General features: G+C 38.0%; 1 protein-coding gene across 1 annotated transcript in view; it reads left to right on the top strand.

The window, feature by feature from the left end:
* The window catches only part of LOC122803163 (short transient receptor potential channel 2-like), a 1,104,815-nt gene extending 1,098,274 nt beyond the window's left edge, over window positions 1-6,541 (top strand). Inside the window, exon 22 of the mRNA XM_044072780.1 lies at window positions 5,534-6,541. Within this exon, the coding sequence (XP_043928715.1) occupies window positions 5,534-5,997 (464 nt within the window). The 3' untranslated portion in view covers window positions 5,998-6,541. The remainder of the gene's footprint in view (window positions 1-5,533) is intronic.
* The last annotated feature ends 11,326 nt before the right edge of the window (window positions 6,542-17,867 follow it).

Consider the following 17,867-nt stretch of genomic DNA (forward strand, 5'->3'; position numbering starts at 1 on the left):
AACTCCCCTAAACAGTGTGCCACTCAACCAAAGCCCCTAAGGCAAAACAGCATGTCCAACACACTAGTCATAGGTGACTCAATAGTGAGGCACACTGATGTCCCACTCACTAGGTTGAATAAGGAGAAAGTAACAGTCAGCTGCCTGTCAGGTGCCAGGATCAACCACATAATGCACGCACTTAGGTCCCTCAACAACAGGTACAAATATGACTCTGTCATTGTACATGTGGGTGTGAATTACCTGAGACGTATCTCCCTGGACTACATGAAAAGAGACATGGAGGAGCTCTTGGATTATGTAGCCCAGGTGGGTTTGACCCTAGCCTGGGCAGCATCCTACCATCACCCAGAATTATACCACAGTACAAGCAGAAAATTATTGATTTCAACAATTGGCTAAGTTTCTGGTGTCATTCAAAGGGGATCCAGTATCTGTCTGCCTGGGATGACATGATTGATAGACCTCAATGCTTTGCTAGAGATGGCCTGCATCTATCACCCCGGGCCTTCTGGATACTGGCTAAGGCTCTTGCCACCCCTATAGTGCCTTTTTTAGGTGGTGTTCCAAAGACCAAATTACCACCAGAGCAGCTACAAACAAATGCAATCTGAGGGTCTTGCTGCTCAATGCTAGAAGTCTAAATCTCAAAATGCACTTGCTCGAAGCACTCCTTAAAATGGAGAACATCAGCATTTGTGCTGTAACAGAGTCCTGGTTCAAGGCAGCAGAAAGCACCCCTGCACTACCAGGCTATAATTCATTCCACACCTGTCGGCCCCAGAACTTAGACCAAAGCTCCAAAGGTGGTGGTGTTTTGACATTCATAAAGGATGTGCACACCTCCATACTGATAGCCCAGCATAATGCATCAAAGATACTTCAGGTGCAGCTAACATTGGGTAAGACAGCGATTCTGGTCATAGCCTGCTATAGGTCCTCAACCATGTCCCAAGACTCACACTTCACATTCCTAAGCACCCTGGAGAATATTAGGGTCCACCCTAACACTCATACTGGGTGACTTGAACTACCCCTCTATTAACTGGGAAAACTATTTATGTACCAATACACTTGCCCAAAGTTTCCTGGAATTCATTAATTACAATGCCCTGGACCAGCTTGTACTTATCCCCACTAGATGGAGCAACATCCTTGACCTGGTCATTACTAACATGGGTGACCATTGCTCTACACCAGTAGTCAACTCCTCCCTGGTTAGATCCGACCACAAACTAATCACCTTAGAAATCCAGATCCCTCACACCCACCCCCCCCCCCCTGCAAAGGTAACCACCATAACTTCTCCAAAGCTAACTTTGGGCTCCTAAAAACAGAGGTGGCTAACTTCACGTCACCCATGCAAATGGAGAATAGTTGCATTACCACTGAATCATACACCAATGGACTGTATGAACATGTACACAAATGCATGGATCTCGCCATATCCAACAGAACCAAGAAGCTCTCCTCCAAAAAAAGGAAGCCAATCTAGTGCTCCCCTGCCATAAACAAACTCTACAACAGAAGGAGGAAACTAATGCAGAATAAGGTGAAGTTCCAAGACTGGAAACACTCCCTTATTAGCCTCAACAAAAAGTTGAGATCCCTCATCAAATCCTCTAAAGCTAGCTATGAAAACAGAATTGCAGCAGATAGCAAAGACAACCACAAGGCCTTCTATAGTTATGTAAAGAATCTCCACGGCAATACCCAGATTTGCTCTGAGCTACTGCACAATGGTACTTCCTATACCGAGCCAACAGATATTGCCAATATACTGGCTGACAGATTCAGTGCCAACTTTACCCTCCCCCCAAAGGACCAATCAAAATACCAGTAGATTGCCAGACACCCAGTATTACTGCTGCACAGGTTAAAACAGCACTGTCCAAGGCCAAGAATACAGCTTCTATGGGACTTGACAATATCTCTGGCTGTGTTCTACATGACCTACAGAGTGAACTGGCACCTCACAGCCTCACCTCAGGCTTTGTCCCTACTGAATGGTGCACTGCTACAGTCATCCTTCTCTACAAAGGAGAAGTAACTACAGACCCTGGAAACTGTCACCCTATTAGCCTGATGAGTCTGATATGAAAAGCTATGGAACACATCATCATGGACCTAATAAACAAAGATATAGGGAATCTCCAAACTCTGGATCCCACACAGTTTGGTTTTCTGAAGGGTAGATCATGCCTGCTCAACTTGGTCGACTTATTTGAGTCAGTCACCAGAGCTGTGGATGAAGACAAGGTGGTTCATGCAGCCTACCTTGATCTGGCCAAGGCCTTTGATACCACTGCTCACTCAGGAATCATAGAAAAACTCACTAAGCAAGGCATCAACCCCTATATCACTAGGTGGGTTGCAAACTGGTTCACAGATAGAATCCACAGTGTGAAAGTAGCTGACTCCAAGTAAGACTGCTGATTAGTCATGAGTGGAGTACCACAGGGTTCAGTCCTGGGTCCTCTCCTGTTTGGTATCTACTTCTCTGAAGTTCAGGCCAACACAAAGGGACTCTGGCTGACAAAGTTCACAGATGGTTGCAAGTTGAGACCTATTATTAACTCCCCAAGTGATGTTGACATCCTACAGAATGGCATCACTCAGACCAACGACTGGTGTCACTACCATTGGCCTTAAGCTCAATACCAAAAAAAGTGTCATCATCCTTTTTTGGAAAAACCCAGTTCCCATGAATTACCATATTGATGGTAGTCCACTGAACACAGAAGGCATTATAAGAGATCTGGGAACACAGGTTGACAGCAACCTCATTTTTGATCACCACGTTGCCGCTGTGGTCAGAAAGTCCTTCTATGTGGCACATCTCATTACTGAGGGTTTTGCATCCAGGAAGAAAGAGGTAATTGTCTCCCCCTTACTCTTCCCTCATTAAGCCAATCATTGAGTACAATGCCCCATTTGGCCCATACCTTACTAGACACCTGCAACAACTGGAGAGGTCACAAAAGTACCTCACAAAGAGGATCCTAGGCCTTAAACACTTGTCCTATATGGACAGACTCAAAAAACTCCAACTATTCTCTGTCTCATATCGCCTACTTAGAAGTGATCTCTGCTTGACTTACAAAGCCATGTCTGACCCAGCTCTGTTAGAAATGCTACATCTAAAGAAATCCCAATCCCTCCGCACCACACGCTCCAGGGACCTCAAACTCATTACCACAGTCAACAGAACATACTGGAGGGACAGGTTCATAACCCAGAGACTGACAATGCTATGGAATAGACTTCCCATACATGTTAAGCAGTGCACCTCGCTGACCCTCTTCCAGAGAAATTTTGATGAGTGGATGGGAAATAGAAAATTCACCTTGTGGCTTGTACAGGCTCCAGGGCCATTAGCCTAGTACACACCTATGAACCTATTCCTTGTTTGAAAAAATTACTTCAAATGCCAGCTAGATACTCAAACAGATCAAATGCTAGAAATTATTGACTGCTTTTTCAGTATTCTGTTGTTGTGCTAATAATGGCTTTGCATTTGATTAAAACATTTTAGAAATGTTTTGCTTTTAAAGTAAAACAAAAATGTTGAAATGTTTTCTTCTGAAGCAATGCCAAAAAATACAAAAAACTCTTAATAATAAATGTTCTCTCTTCCTCCCTGTCACTCTCTTTCTAAATATATAAATAATTATTTTTATTTATTTATTTACATTGTCACTATATTTATATTGTCATTTTTATATTAGCACACTGGATCTGTCGAAATGCTTAGCTGTTTTTAGCATAGTATATGTGATGTCACACACCTGACAAAGTTTCGATTTTATTCGTCTCTCTCTCTGTCCCATTTATATACATATATGTATAGATATATTGTTATAATTTAAAATCTACCTTATAGTATATAGGAATCATTAACTTATGAAAAAGTGAGTTGCAATAAAAATGTATAGCCTTAAGGGAATTGGTTCATGAATCTTCAAAGTTCAGAATGTACTTAGTATTATTTAGTATGCATGCTTCCCAACATATCAGTGTTACAGATCACGTAGAAGTATTTACTTATGGGGGAAATTGGAAAGCACTTTTAGCCATGAAAGAAAGTAAGTGGCAGATTTTGGCAGATGCCATTAGGTCACCTGGCATAAATGAAAATATAAGTATTAAACCATTTTTAATCATGGCATAGATATATCATGGATGTTGCTATTGTATTTGATTCTTGTTGACTTGTTACAATTTATGAGAACTAGTCATGCAAGTTTTACCATTTCATTATTACATATATTTGGAGTATGTTTTAAGATGAAGTTAGTACGTGCAGAGTGTATTTTATTTACCATAATTATTTTTATTTATTTATTTACATTGTCACTATATTTATATTGTCATTTTTATATCAGCACACTGGATCTGTCGAAATGCTTAGCTGTTTTTAGCATAGTAGTATGTATATATGGAGTAGTTATGATTATGTCTCTTTAAGAGCTCCATTTCCTTTTGAATTTTTGGCGCCAAAAAGGTTATTTAAATGTGAACTGGAAGTACTCCATGTTGGTTCTGAGGAAGTCTGATTTTTAACAGATGAAAGCGCTAAACCTTATTTTCAATAAAAGATTCGTTTTTATCATTACGAGTGGATTTAACCTGAATTTTGGTGGAACACTAGTGTTGGCTATACGTGTGTTATTCTCTGTTCGAGCTGTGCAGAAGTTACTATATTTTCCCAGTTAGCCTTTTTCCTTCTACAGTCGGTTTCTCGTGTTGGTTGGTTCAGTTGTTCTTAACGTAGCTGAATGTGATTCCAGGCGATGAGCGTTGGCAATGCAGAACACTTTCTTGTTATTCTTCTGTATTCTTCATTTTAGCTGGCTTTTAAATAATAGACTTTAGTAATGTTTAAATGTTAAGTGGAATATGGACGGTTTCAAAGAGTAGGACAGTAGCTCACAGAAGACTGAAAACAGAATACCAGGCTCTGTTCTCACTGATGATAGAATCAGGTAGAACATGGGGGAAAAAACATACTTGCCTGTGTATGTTGACTAAATGTTTTCCTTTGTCTGGATTTTGGCAGCCTTGGCGTAGGGATATTTTAAATGTTGAGAATGATTCAGTCTCATAATCCTACATGTGTGGGTGCAAGGGAGTTTGCTAGCCTGCAAAAAAGCACTTTCCTAAACATGATTTACATCCCTAGTTGCAGTAGATGATGAAAGCAAAGTTAATGATTCTGCTTTTGACCTTCCATGCATTACTACACAAACGGAAATGCTGTAGCTATGTTAGGTATATTTATTTTTGTTTTCACTGATGTATTTTCTTTTCCACATAATGTTTCACGAGTCTGCTTTTCTATGATAGTTATTGTTCCTACAATTATTTTTATACTTCAGGGTATGCCCACCATATGTATTGTGCTTGTGGAATATTATTCTTTAACCAGAAAAGATAAATTTTGTGTGAGCAAATTTTGCCTTGCTTACATAGTTACATTTAACCAAATTAAAGTATGTCAAATTAAATATATAAGCATTATGTTTTCTTTCAGATTTGGGCAATCGTATTACAGAACTAACGAAATCTGTAAACCACATTCACACAGAAATTAAACATCTCAAACATTATACTTCTGAGAGTACCCCTAATGATCCTGCAAAAGATGGGGCAAACATCCTAAGTCACTACATTAGCCGTGTCCGCAGTGGCTTCCATAGCTATGGAGATGATGGGTCTATCAGCTCTGACTCAGGAACCAGAGGTTCACTCCAAGTGATGGCACAGCTGAGTAATGAAGAGACAGGTGGATTAGATGATGAGTGCCCTCCTTATCCAGAAGAATATAGCTTCAACAAGGATATAGCAACTTCCCCAACTGAAAGCAAAATGTCTGAGGATACAGACACTGGAATCAGCACCGATGATAACTCACCTGACTACGAAAACAGTCCTACATGGGAAGAAGAAGAGCCTACAAAGGAAAATACCACAGAAAACCAAGATGAAACAACATAACAGAAGAAGCAATTGGCAAATTATTGTTGGAGGTTTGACTAGAATTATATACAGATATAGCCACATAGATGCGTGAACAAAATGCAAGTTATTTTCCTGAAGAAGCGGTTCTGCTTTGCATATTAGTTTTATCTGTCAGTTTTCTCTTGCATGTATCTTGTGGATCCAACCTTTTCTTGAAAAGACGAAGAAGTAGACAGGAAATAAATGTTTCATCGCAACATATTTATGAACTTTCAGATTGTCTTCAAAAGTGGTAAGGCATACTGAGATGGATATCTGTGTGTCATCCAAGACAGAGAAACAGTGATACAAAAAATATGAGCTTGGTATCAGGCACAAAAATACACTAAAACATACTTGCACATATAGCCACATTAGTATAATTCACAACTGTGCCATCCAACACCACACACGCATGTTATCAGATGTCAACATAAAATAATGCTTGAACACAGCCCGTTCCATGGAAATTAATGTAAATCAGTTGCAGAGTCACATTAGTGATGCAGACCCTTATTTTTTAAACATGCACATATGGATATATATATATATATATATATATATATATATATATATATATATATATATATATATATATACATATATATATATATATATATATATATATATATATATATATATATATATATATATATATATATATATATATATATATATATATATATTCACACTCAAAGGCAATTGTACTGCCAAATGGGATGCATTTGTTTCTGGGTGGGTTTAAGGATTCTGGTTATTATATATAGAGACACATATACCTATGAATAGAAATGTAGGCTACAGTTTCAAAAGATTTAGCATACACAAAATTGCCAAATCTGTAAGGAAATAGCTGAATCATTGGTTTTCTTTGCCACCCATGCCAACACCTTTGCATCTAACACCTCAGTAGTATACCAGACAACTATATAAAAATGCATCACACATTCTGCATTAAATATGTCAGACTTATAAATGCATTATCTTTCTGTTGTAACCTACACTGCTTTATTTTCCTTTACCCCATGCAGCATTTTATTAGATGGTAAGCCATAGTATGTTTTCCAATCATGCATACTTCTAATACAATTTATTTATATTCTTGGAAATGTTTATTTTACAATGTGCTTTGCAACTAAATTTAAAATATCTATGCATCATATAAATGCAAATATTTCCTCTGCTTAGATTACTTTTTAAATTTAAATGCTGTGTTCTTAACTAGAATTTGTACATAATAGTATTATTAATGCATAACATGGTACCAAAATACATTTCCTGCGGATATTTGAGGAAACTAGGAACTTTATTTTAGTTTAGACATAAAATATAAGTACAAAACAGTTGCTTTACAGATAATCACCGCTGGTGAAAAGTAAAGGTTAGTAAAAAATGCTGCTTAAAATACCCAAGGAAACACAAAGATGTATATATCTTCACATGGTACTTATGCACATTTAAGCTTCACAACAATGTATGTAATACAGTTACTGAGCCCTGACTCCTTCAGCTATTTACGGGTAAGGAATGACATAACTGAATATTTTTGCATACTTTGTGATTGCTATAATCTGGTAACCAGTGCACTTTATCTTTTTTGTTTTTTTAATGTACAAAACAGTTAGAAACTATCTTTGTGTAGATAATATATGTGTATAAAACTTAATGTTGCTAATTTGATATAATAAAATGCAAATGTGATATCTGACTGATTGCTAAATACTAATAATAATTCATACTGCAAGTAATTGGAATATCTCTGGTCAGTCATAAAATGTTCCTCTAGTTATGTATAAGGCTCCTTGACACAAAACTCTCCCAAATTCCGTAATATTGTAAATACATTTTACTTTTCTTTCCAACATGAGTCATTAGACTGAGAGTAAAACAAATAATTCATTTAAAACTGCAATTTATTATCATTTTATGATAATTTTAAAGTATGTCTTACATTATGAGAATCTGTCTGTTATGCTACCAATGAAAAGCATATAATTTCCAAATGACCGCATCCTCTGACATTTTTAAACATTTTAGTCTCCTGTCAGTGTCCTCTGCAGGCCACTGCCTCTCCACATTTTCTGAGGTTTTAAGGCAGAGTACATAAGTATAACACTGTATTATTTCAGCAGGTATGTTTTAGCTTTTGAAAGACACAATGATAGTAACAGAGCTACAAGTATTGTTATGTCCTTTGTTTAAAGACATACTGACATGCTCATTCCTGTTTTCTATTATGACTACCTTGCTTAGCTAATTTTCTAACATTCAAGCCTACAAATATATTAGGTTTGCAAACCTTGAAGACATAATTCACCAAAAGTGGACATTACCTGATTGTTGGTTTCCTCAATTTAATTGGAACATAATAGATTCCAATATAATGGCTAGCATTGCTCTCCAAGTGAAGCCTAAACAACCTATATTTTTATTCTGTAGAGTACATGTTTTAATTATCTTTTTCCTAGAAGCCATGCTGAAACTAACAATGCTAGTTTTAAATTATTTGTTTCATACTGTGGTAGAGACACTAGGACTGGGATTTAGAGAGGCTTACAATGATAAGGAAGGTGTAGCTTGCAAGGTTTCCTCATCACTCTAAGCCTTTCCAATTCAGAGACAACTCTATTGCTAATTTCTTTCCTTGTGGGGACTGCAGTGTAGACAGCCGTCTTACAGGTTAAGCTGCATGCTAATGCGGCTAGCCATGGGAGTGGCTAATGCTAATTAGCCATGTGCTCTTCCTCAAAAATATCAGCAGCTCTCAACTTGGATCAGCTGAGCTGAACAATTCAGAGAACTGGTTAGCCAAGCAAAATTTTACTTTAGGAGGAAACAATGACTGTTAAAAAACACAGCAGTTACTCAATCACTCCCATGGGAGTACCCAGAGTGCAAATACGTTCAGTGACAACATTGATGGTTTTGTATGTGAATGTATGCATGTCTATAGGAGCTTGAATGAAGATGTATCAATGTGTGTGTGTGTGTGTGTGTGTGTGTGTGCACGTGCACACTGATATGTGTTAAAGTGTGAGTGCGGTTGAGTTCATGACTGTTTCTGTGAACTGCGAATTTGAGTGAGTGTAAGAGGCATTTTTGTGGATTAGTGGATGTAGGTGTGTATATAAATATATATATATATATATATATATATATATATATATATATATATATATTAGTGGATGTAGGTGTGTGTGTGTGTGTATGCACATGTGCTTATGGGTGTCTGCATGTCTGTGCGTATGTGTGAGTGTGAGAGTGTATGAATGGGTCACTAGGGAGAGGACTAGTGTGATCAGGTCTGACACTACAATGTTCTGTTCAGAGACATGATAATGAGCCCAATGTGGACACCTGTCTCTGAATCTCATTTTCCAATCATTGCACTAATTGACCAACCAGAAATGGGCAATTAGCTTGAGTGGTAAGGATTTTAGTGAGTCTTTTAAATTATACAAAATATTGTCCAAGTATATATATGTGTATATATATATATATATATATATATATATATATATATATATGTGTGTGTGTGTGTGTGTGTGTGTGTGCATATATATATATATATATATATATATATATATATATATATATATCATAGGAGGCTACTAGGCTATTGGCACTGAGGCCCTTATAAGCCTAGCCAAGAGTTTAGCCCATGTTTAGCCAAATCAGCACCCAATGCCCCTGTCCAGCAGGGACATGGGTGGAATCCCAGGGGTATATTTTCTGTTTCCTATCCAGTTATCCAGTTTGCGCTTAAAAAAGGGTAAAGAGGTACTCTGCTTGATGTGGAGAGGGAGTCTATTCCACAGATGAGGGAGTCTTTGGGACACAAATCTGCCCCGGCAACAAGTTTTGTTGATGTCACAGACCAGGATGAGGTCGCATGTGCGGGTTACTCGAGTGGAGCTTGACTTGTGGATATGCAGCACTCCCATCAAGGTGGGGTCCATGATAGCCTTGTATGCCAGACAGAGGTCACCTCTGAGGAGTCTGTATGAAACTGAGTAGAGGGATAGGGATTTTAGCCTGTCTATCTATGGTAGATGTTTGTGGCCCTGGATTCTCTTGGTGAGGAACCTCTGTGGTCTCTCCAGCTGCTGCATGTGCTTTGCGAGGTACATGCCGAAAGGTGCATTGTATTCAATAATGGGCCTTATAAGGGAAGAATACAGGGATGTTATGACCTCCTTGTCCCTGGATGAGATACCCTTAGTTATGAGGTGGGCCATGTAAAAGACTTTCCATGCCACGGAATCAACATGGTGGTCAAAAGTCAGGCTGCTCTCAACCTGGGTGTCCAAATCCCTCATGACTGACTGAGTGCTAAGGACATTGTTATTAATGTGATAATTTGTGGGGTCGTCACTCTCCCCAAAGGGGATGATGATGCATTTTTTGGTATTCCGCTTGAGGCCATGTTTCTGGCACCAGTCATTTGTCTGAGTGAGACCCTCTTGGAGAATATCCACATCAATAGGGGAATTGATGACAGCACCCAGCTTGCAATTATCTGCAAACTTGGTCAGCTCTAGCCCACTGGTTTTGGCCTGTACCTCAGAAAAGTATATCCCAAATAACAGAGGTCCTAAGAACAAACCCTGGGGTACGCCGCTTGTTACGGGTCTACTGCTTGAGGTGGCTTCCACTGTTTCGACTACGTAGGTTCTATCAGTGAGCCAGTTTGCTACCCATCTGGTAACATATGGATTGATGCCTAGTTGAGAGAGTTTATCTATTATGCCCGAGTGAAGAATAGTGTCAAAGGTTTTGGCCAGGTCAAGGTAGGTGGTGTGCACCGTATTCCCCACTTCCATGGCCTCAAAGAAGTTGACCAGATTTAGCAGACATGACCTCCCCTTGATGAAACTAAACTGTGTGGGATCAAGTGTTTGGAGGTTGCCAATGCTCTTGTTAATGAGATCCATGGTAATCCATTTCATGGCCTTGCAGATCAGGCTAGTTAGGCTGATGGGTCTACAATTTCCTGGATTGGCGGACGCTCCACCTTTGTGTAAAGGAATGACAGTGGCTGTCCTCCACTCAGCTGGGACAAAGGCAGTACTCAGGCTTTGGTTGAATAGGGTGCCTAATGGTGCTACAAGTTCCTGCCTGAGTTCACGTAGGATGCAGCCTGGGATGTTATCGGGTCCCATGGAGGCTGTATTTTTTGTCTTTGAGAGAGCAGTGATGGCCTGTTCCCTCAATATAGGGGGGAAGGGGCAGGTATTGGGGATGTCCTGATTTACTGATGGGGGGACAGATGGGTAAAGTTTTCCTTGTATCTGTCAGCCAGCAAGTTTGCTATATCTATGGCATTTGTATATGTGATGCTCTTGACCACTGGTTCTGAACAGATCCGAGTGCTTCCTTTGAGGGTGTGGACATATGTGAATAAGGCTTTATGATTGTCTCTAGTAGATGTGGCCAATTTGGACTCCAAATTTACTTTGGAAGATTTCACTAGTGCTCTTATTTGATTGTTCAGGCTAAGGAGACATTGCTTCCAATTGGGCACCTGCTCCTTCTTGGTCTTAGACAGCAATTTTTTCCTTTTGTTATAGAGTTTATTTATTGCAGATGTCCACCACACAGATTTACTCTTCCTTGGGGAAGATGACTTAGTCCTGTCAGGTATTCCCGATTCCATGCATCTATATAAATGCTCGTATAGTTCTTTGGTGTAGTTTTTGATATTGGTGCCAGTTCCTACAGAGGAGGGTGCTGTGAAGCTGTTTATACCATCCCTCAGGAGGCTGTAAATCAGCTTTGGAGAAGTTTTTATGTCTGATCCTAGCTAGAAGGGGGGTTGGGGGAAATGGTGACTTTGAAAGTGACCGCTTTGTGGTCAGATCTTAACAGGGAGGATGATACTCTAGGGATGCTGCAGTGGTTACTGATGTTGGTTAATACCAAGTCCAAGATATTATCACTTCTTATGAGGGTATTGACTAGCTGTTCCACGGCATTTGCATTAACAAAATCAAGGAATCTCTGGGCATTTGTGTACTGGCATGAGTAGTTCTTCCAGTCTATGTTTGGGAAGTTAAAGTCACCCAGGATCAGGGTAAAGGGTTGAATCTTGATAGATTCGAACTGGTCCAAATAGGCAGATTGGGCATCAGATTTGGGGGCCAGTAGCTAGCTATGATTTGAATAGGGGGTCTTGTCAATGGTTAACTACACCTGGAGTGTCTCCTGTGTGTCATATTGTTTGACCAGCCTGGAGTTGTGTATGTCTTTAAAGTATGTTGAAACTCCACCTCCTTTGGCTTTACTGCCTACAGTTTGTGGTCTAAATGTATGATAGGATGAGTAACCAGATAAGGCTGGGGTGCTGTCCGCAGCCCTGAACCAGGACTCCATGACTGCACAGATGTTAGCATTCTCCAGTGTTAGGAATGCTTGCAATGAGTGCAGTTTCATATTTAGACTCCTAGCGTTTAGCAGCATGACATTTAATTTGTGTTTTGTTGAAATTTTTATGTTGGTAGTTTTAACCTCATCACTTTTCCTAAAAAAGGCACTATAGGGGAGGCAAGAGCCTTTGCCAGATGCCTGAAGCCCAGGTGAGACAGATGCAGGCCATCTGTGGCAAAGCATCATGGTCTGTCGATCATATCTTCCCAGGCTGTCAAGTACTGGATCCCCCTTGAATGACACCAGAAACTAATCCAATCGTTAAAGTAAATCATTTTCTGTTTGTGTTGGGGCATCATTCTGGGTGATGACAGAATGCTGCTTAAAGCTAGGGACATACATGCCTGGGACACATAATCAGTGACCTCAATCATGTCTGAGGTATGTCTCATGTCATTCACACCAACATGGACTATGACATAGTCATAACAGTACCTGTTGTTGAGAGACTTGAGTGCATGTGTGATATGACAGATTCTGGCACCTGACAGACAACCTACCGTGACATTCTCCTTATCCAGCCTGGCGAGAGGCACATCTGTGTGTCTCACAATGGAGTCTCCTGTGACTAATATGTTGGGTTTATGGATATATATATATATAAAAATACACAGACCAAAACTGTTACTCAACACCCATTTGTTAGTCCATAACAATCTAATGCCTTATAACACTACCTTGAAGGATAAAATGCATATACAAAACAAAACTATTCCTTGTATATCATTTATATAAAATTAATATATTATATTGTTAAAGGATAATAAAGACTCTACAGTAAAAAAAAGGATATAGATGTATGTTTGGGAATCTCTGAGAGTGTGTGTGTGTGTGTGTGTGTGTGTGTGTGTGTGTGTGTGTGTGTGTATGTGTCTATATGTGTATACACACACACACACATATATATTTACTTATATAAATATCTATATATACATATATATACATATATATATATATATATATATATATATATATATATATATATATATATATATTAATATTGAAGCCTCTGCATGTTATAGTTTACTGTTTTTAAACATTTCTTCAAATATATTTTGTTTTGCTGCCTATTCCATCTAGAGGGTATATTTAGTGAAGAAATAATTCTACATGTAAATAAATCCATTTCCCAGGACAACATTCCAAAATGTCTTTGGTCAATCAAAATGTGTTGATATACTGTATGGTGACTCTACCCATTGCTAAAATGCATGTATTATGATGTATCTCTTAAATGAATGATACAATATAATCCTGACAGAAAGCAGTACCATAAATATGGAATAAAAGTTGTGACTGTATTATTATAATCGTATTCTTATTTAACTGCAAGTGTTCTCTTAGAAAAAGAATGTTTAAGAAAGAAAAGAATCTGGTGAAAAATGAATAGAAAGCTCTCCCACAATTTGAAGAGAGTCGCCATAATGGTTTAGTTTAGGGGAGTCCAAGAAAGAAAAAAAAATGACCATGGATTTCTGTATGGCATATCATTTAGTGACTTCATCACAGAATATTTATTGGGATAATAATACAGAATATGCAATGACTACGTAAGAGTATGTTTAAATTTTGTGGAACTCATGTCAGTGCAAAATCTTAATAGAGAAACAATAGTTAGATTTAAAAGAATCTCCAGCTATTGTGCTGAAGTAAGAGTTAAGAAGCATGTTTAATGCATATGGGGGACAAGAAAGAAAGAAATATATCAGTTACAGATCTGGTGTAATCAGTCACAAAATGTTTAAAGTGATACAGAGGACCAAGCTCCTTCACTGCCTTATGACCCATTAATGGTAATCGATTTATACTAGAGGTAAACCTTACCCTAAAGTGTAGAATTGACGCAAGGTATAACCTGTCACTGTTCAAAGCCATCCTCCTGTGTTATGTGGTTTCAGATTCCGGGTGTGAGACCTTTATAAAAGCAAGCAAGAGTCACTTTTGTCTCATTCACCAAAAACTGCACATAAAATGTGAAATAAAATGATGTCTTTCTTATTGTGGCTATATCTGTCTCATATACTGTAAATATAAATGGTAAACAATTTGAAGTTTCTGACCTTGTCACAGGTACCAAACTTGCTCTACCATTTATATATATAAAAAGGGTGAGGGGATAGATAGATATTAGCTGATGTCAACTCTAATGGGTCTTACGGTAATGAAGGAACTTGGCCTGCTGTATTGCTGTAAACATTTTGTGACACATTACACCAGATTTGTAACTGCATATATTTTCTTGGTCAGAAACTTCAAGTTATTTACCATTTCTAATAATATTTTCTGCTAAAAAGAATGAGAACAAGTGATATGGTTAGGTAGGAGTACATCTGTGTCAGTAGCAGATGACATTTTTCTTGATCAGAGTAACAGTGCTTTAATATACTATCCATAATGTATATTCCTCTATATGAGAGGCAAAGTACTTCACATTAAAAATTCATGCCGATTATTTTATTCAGTGTTACAAACTCAAAAAAGTATTTTTGTTTACATTTCTGCCACAACCATTTTACACTCTTTATTATTTGATTCCTGGTTACTTTTCCCACAGCACTAGGTTGATTAAGAACTTTGCTAGATACTCTAACCATCTTCCTCTCCATTAATGTTGTACAAACATTGCAGTGCAATCAGTATCTCCAGTCTTAAAATACATTTTTGGGTGTATTTACATTTTATGAGAAGAGTACAATTCTAACTGGCGAGAAAAGACTCATCCCACATTATGTTTAATGTGAGACACTTGCTAAATGATGTGCACTTGTTGCATGCAGGATGTTTCAGGAGGCCATACTTTTCTTGTAGATTCTCACTCACACATTTTTGTTGATATTTATTGCATATATTTACACTTTGTTCCCCAGGTTAGTCCCATTAGCTAATGGCCTCTTTTCAGGGGAGACATACTGACTGGGATATTTGGCTAGTGCATCTGGGAACTTCCTCTACTCTTTTCAGTAAGTGCTGTGGGATCTTTTACATCCATCTGAGCAACCCCAGTCTAAGGCAAATGAGGTTTTAGTTTAACATCTGATCTGAAGGACAACACTCCAGTGTCAGTACCAGAAAATGAATCCCAATGTAGGAATAAAATCCAAAGCCTTCTGATCTCCCATCACCAAAAGTGAGTTTGCTACCTTTTACCTTTAAATGATGTATATAATGGCTATAATTATCTCATGTGTTAAGTATACTTTTTAAATGCTGTCTGAGCTCACTCAGAATTTAAATAAAGTTGTGGATTTTGACAACCTGAGTCATGTAAGAATAACCAAGTTAACAAGCATAACCAAAAACATAACTGCACACTATGAATTATTTTACTCAATCAGGTTTTTAAAGTCAGGACCATCTAGGGCAGAGTAAAAAATCTCAGGGGTCTGTGGGGCAGATGTCATGTGACTGCAAATCTTAAAGAGTCAGTCAGAGAGGAACAAGGAACCCAGAAGATGTTGGCATTCTATAAGTAGCTAAGTAGCTACCTGATCTTTTCAGGTGAAAAGTCTGCATCATATTACTGGTTGGTGGCTAGATATGTTGCACCATAGCTTCTAGGGTGTATTAAGTGAAAAAGGCCTAGGCATTTCTGACAAAGCCAAGGGATTTTTAGGAAGATTAGTGAGTCATTTCAAGATTTTTAACAAATTCAGTTCTATGTTTCAGTGATATTTTTGAAGACGCCAGTAAGTGTATATTTAGATGCTGTGGTGGAACTTTCAGTAAGGCTCCAATTACTGCTTTCTCTAGGAGCTTAAGTTCAATAGCTGAGCTAAACATGCATCACTGAAAATTGCTCAGTGGACTAAGTCTTAATGAACTGTCCATGTTTTTTTATTCAACAAGGCTGCAAGCAGAAAACACAAGCATGTTGTTATGAACCATGATGTGGCTCTATAATATTGAGTGTGGTATGTTTATGCATCATTAGCTTTATTACATAAATGTACTAATTAGATCATCCAGAAGCCTTCAATGTTGAATATCAGAATGGAGTCAGTGGTTGCCAGTTACACTTTAATGTGCTGTAAAGTCAGTGCTAAAGTCTCCAACCTGTTTGGTAAATAATCACCTACTGAGAAGGAGGACATATTTGAGATAAAGGCACTGCAGCATAGAATTATGCAGATTCTTCCAGTGCCTGTTCTGTCCTGTTTGAGAAATCACACTTTTCTTCTGTGTTCTTTGGAAAACCCCACAGAGCCTTGACTGAGCCTTTTCTTCTCTGTTTGAATCTTCTTCAAACAGTCCCTCATGATCTTCTGTCACAGGAAGAGGGCTGTGTTACTGAAGTCACTACAGAAATGTATACAACATTCAGGATAGTGATCTAGACTAAAGGAAACAATGTGTGAGTTGATACTGATTGGCACATTTAGGCCTCATCATAATGTAGAACATAATGCAGTCTAATAAGCCATGATGCTCTGTCTTTCTTAATTATCTCAAAAGGAGATGGTCAGGAAAATAGGAAAATGCTAACAGAAAGCCAGAGTGAAAGAAAATGAATGATGATGCCTTCAAGCATGACTAAGCAGGGTAAATACTAATGAAACAAGAGACTCATTTTCATTTATGAGCATGTCTTCATTGATTATACTGGTAGTACAATCAATAACAAAAGAGGCCATTTAAAGAAAGGGCCTTGTTGGCATTGCTGACAAAGTCACCTGACACAAGAAAAGGAGGAGTTTAAGGAATGCATGGTAAATGAGGCTACTTTGAAGATCGCCATGCACTGAATACATTACCAGTTGTTACATCTGGTAAGACATGTAAGATATTACTATTTTAATCCTCTGGAATTATAATCAATATTATTATTATTTTAGTCCTCTGGAATTATAATAAACATTACCCTATTATACCTTATTATGTGATATGTAGTCATGTACCTACATTGTATGAATCCAAAACTACCAAGCTGTACATACCAGTCTAAGACTATTATATATTATTTATAACTATGATATATTTCATGCAACAGAGAAAATACATTGTAGATTTGCAAGAATACAAAATTCACTTAAACCCCGAAAGTTCTGGTAACCATTTCCTTTTTAACTGATTCTAGGTCTTGTGGGATATCGTGACAATTAACTAAACCTGGAATATTAGTCATATAAATTGTAGTGCTGGACATGTAATTTGCTTTAACCCTTTTCAAAAGATCCCATTTCATATTCTTTTATCTCTGCTATAATGTTCACTACTTTAACTATGGTTGGCTTAGATTTTGGTTTCTATTTTCTAGTAATTGCTTTTTTAGCAGATCCCAAAATTAAACTCAACAAGGCCTTACTAGGTCTAGGCAATTACTGTATCACATCTCAAAAAACAAACAAAAAAAAAACACATTTCCTTAGTTACCCTTATTTGCTTGTATGGTATTCCTGACAGAGTACTCTGTAGAGGATATTTAAAGTATGCCAAGTCATTGC

This window comes from Protopterus annectens, chromosome 5.part1 (genome assembly GCF_019279795.1).
Source record: "Protopterus annectens isolate FY-2018-M chromosome 5.part1, PAN1.0, whole genome shotgun sequence".
In the NCBI taxonomy this organism is placed as follows: Eukaryota; Metazoa; Chordata; order Ceratodontiformes; family Protopteridae; genus Protopterus; species Protopterus annectens.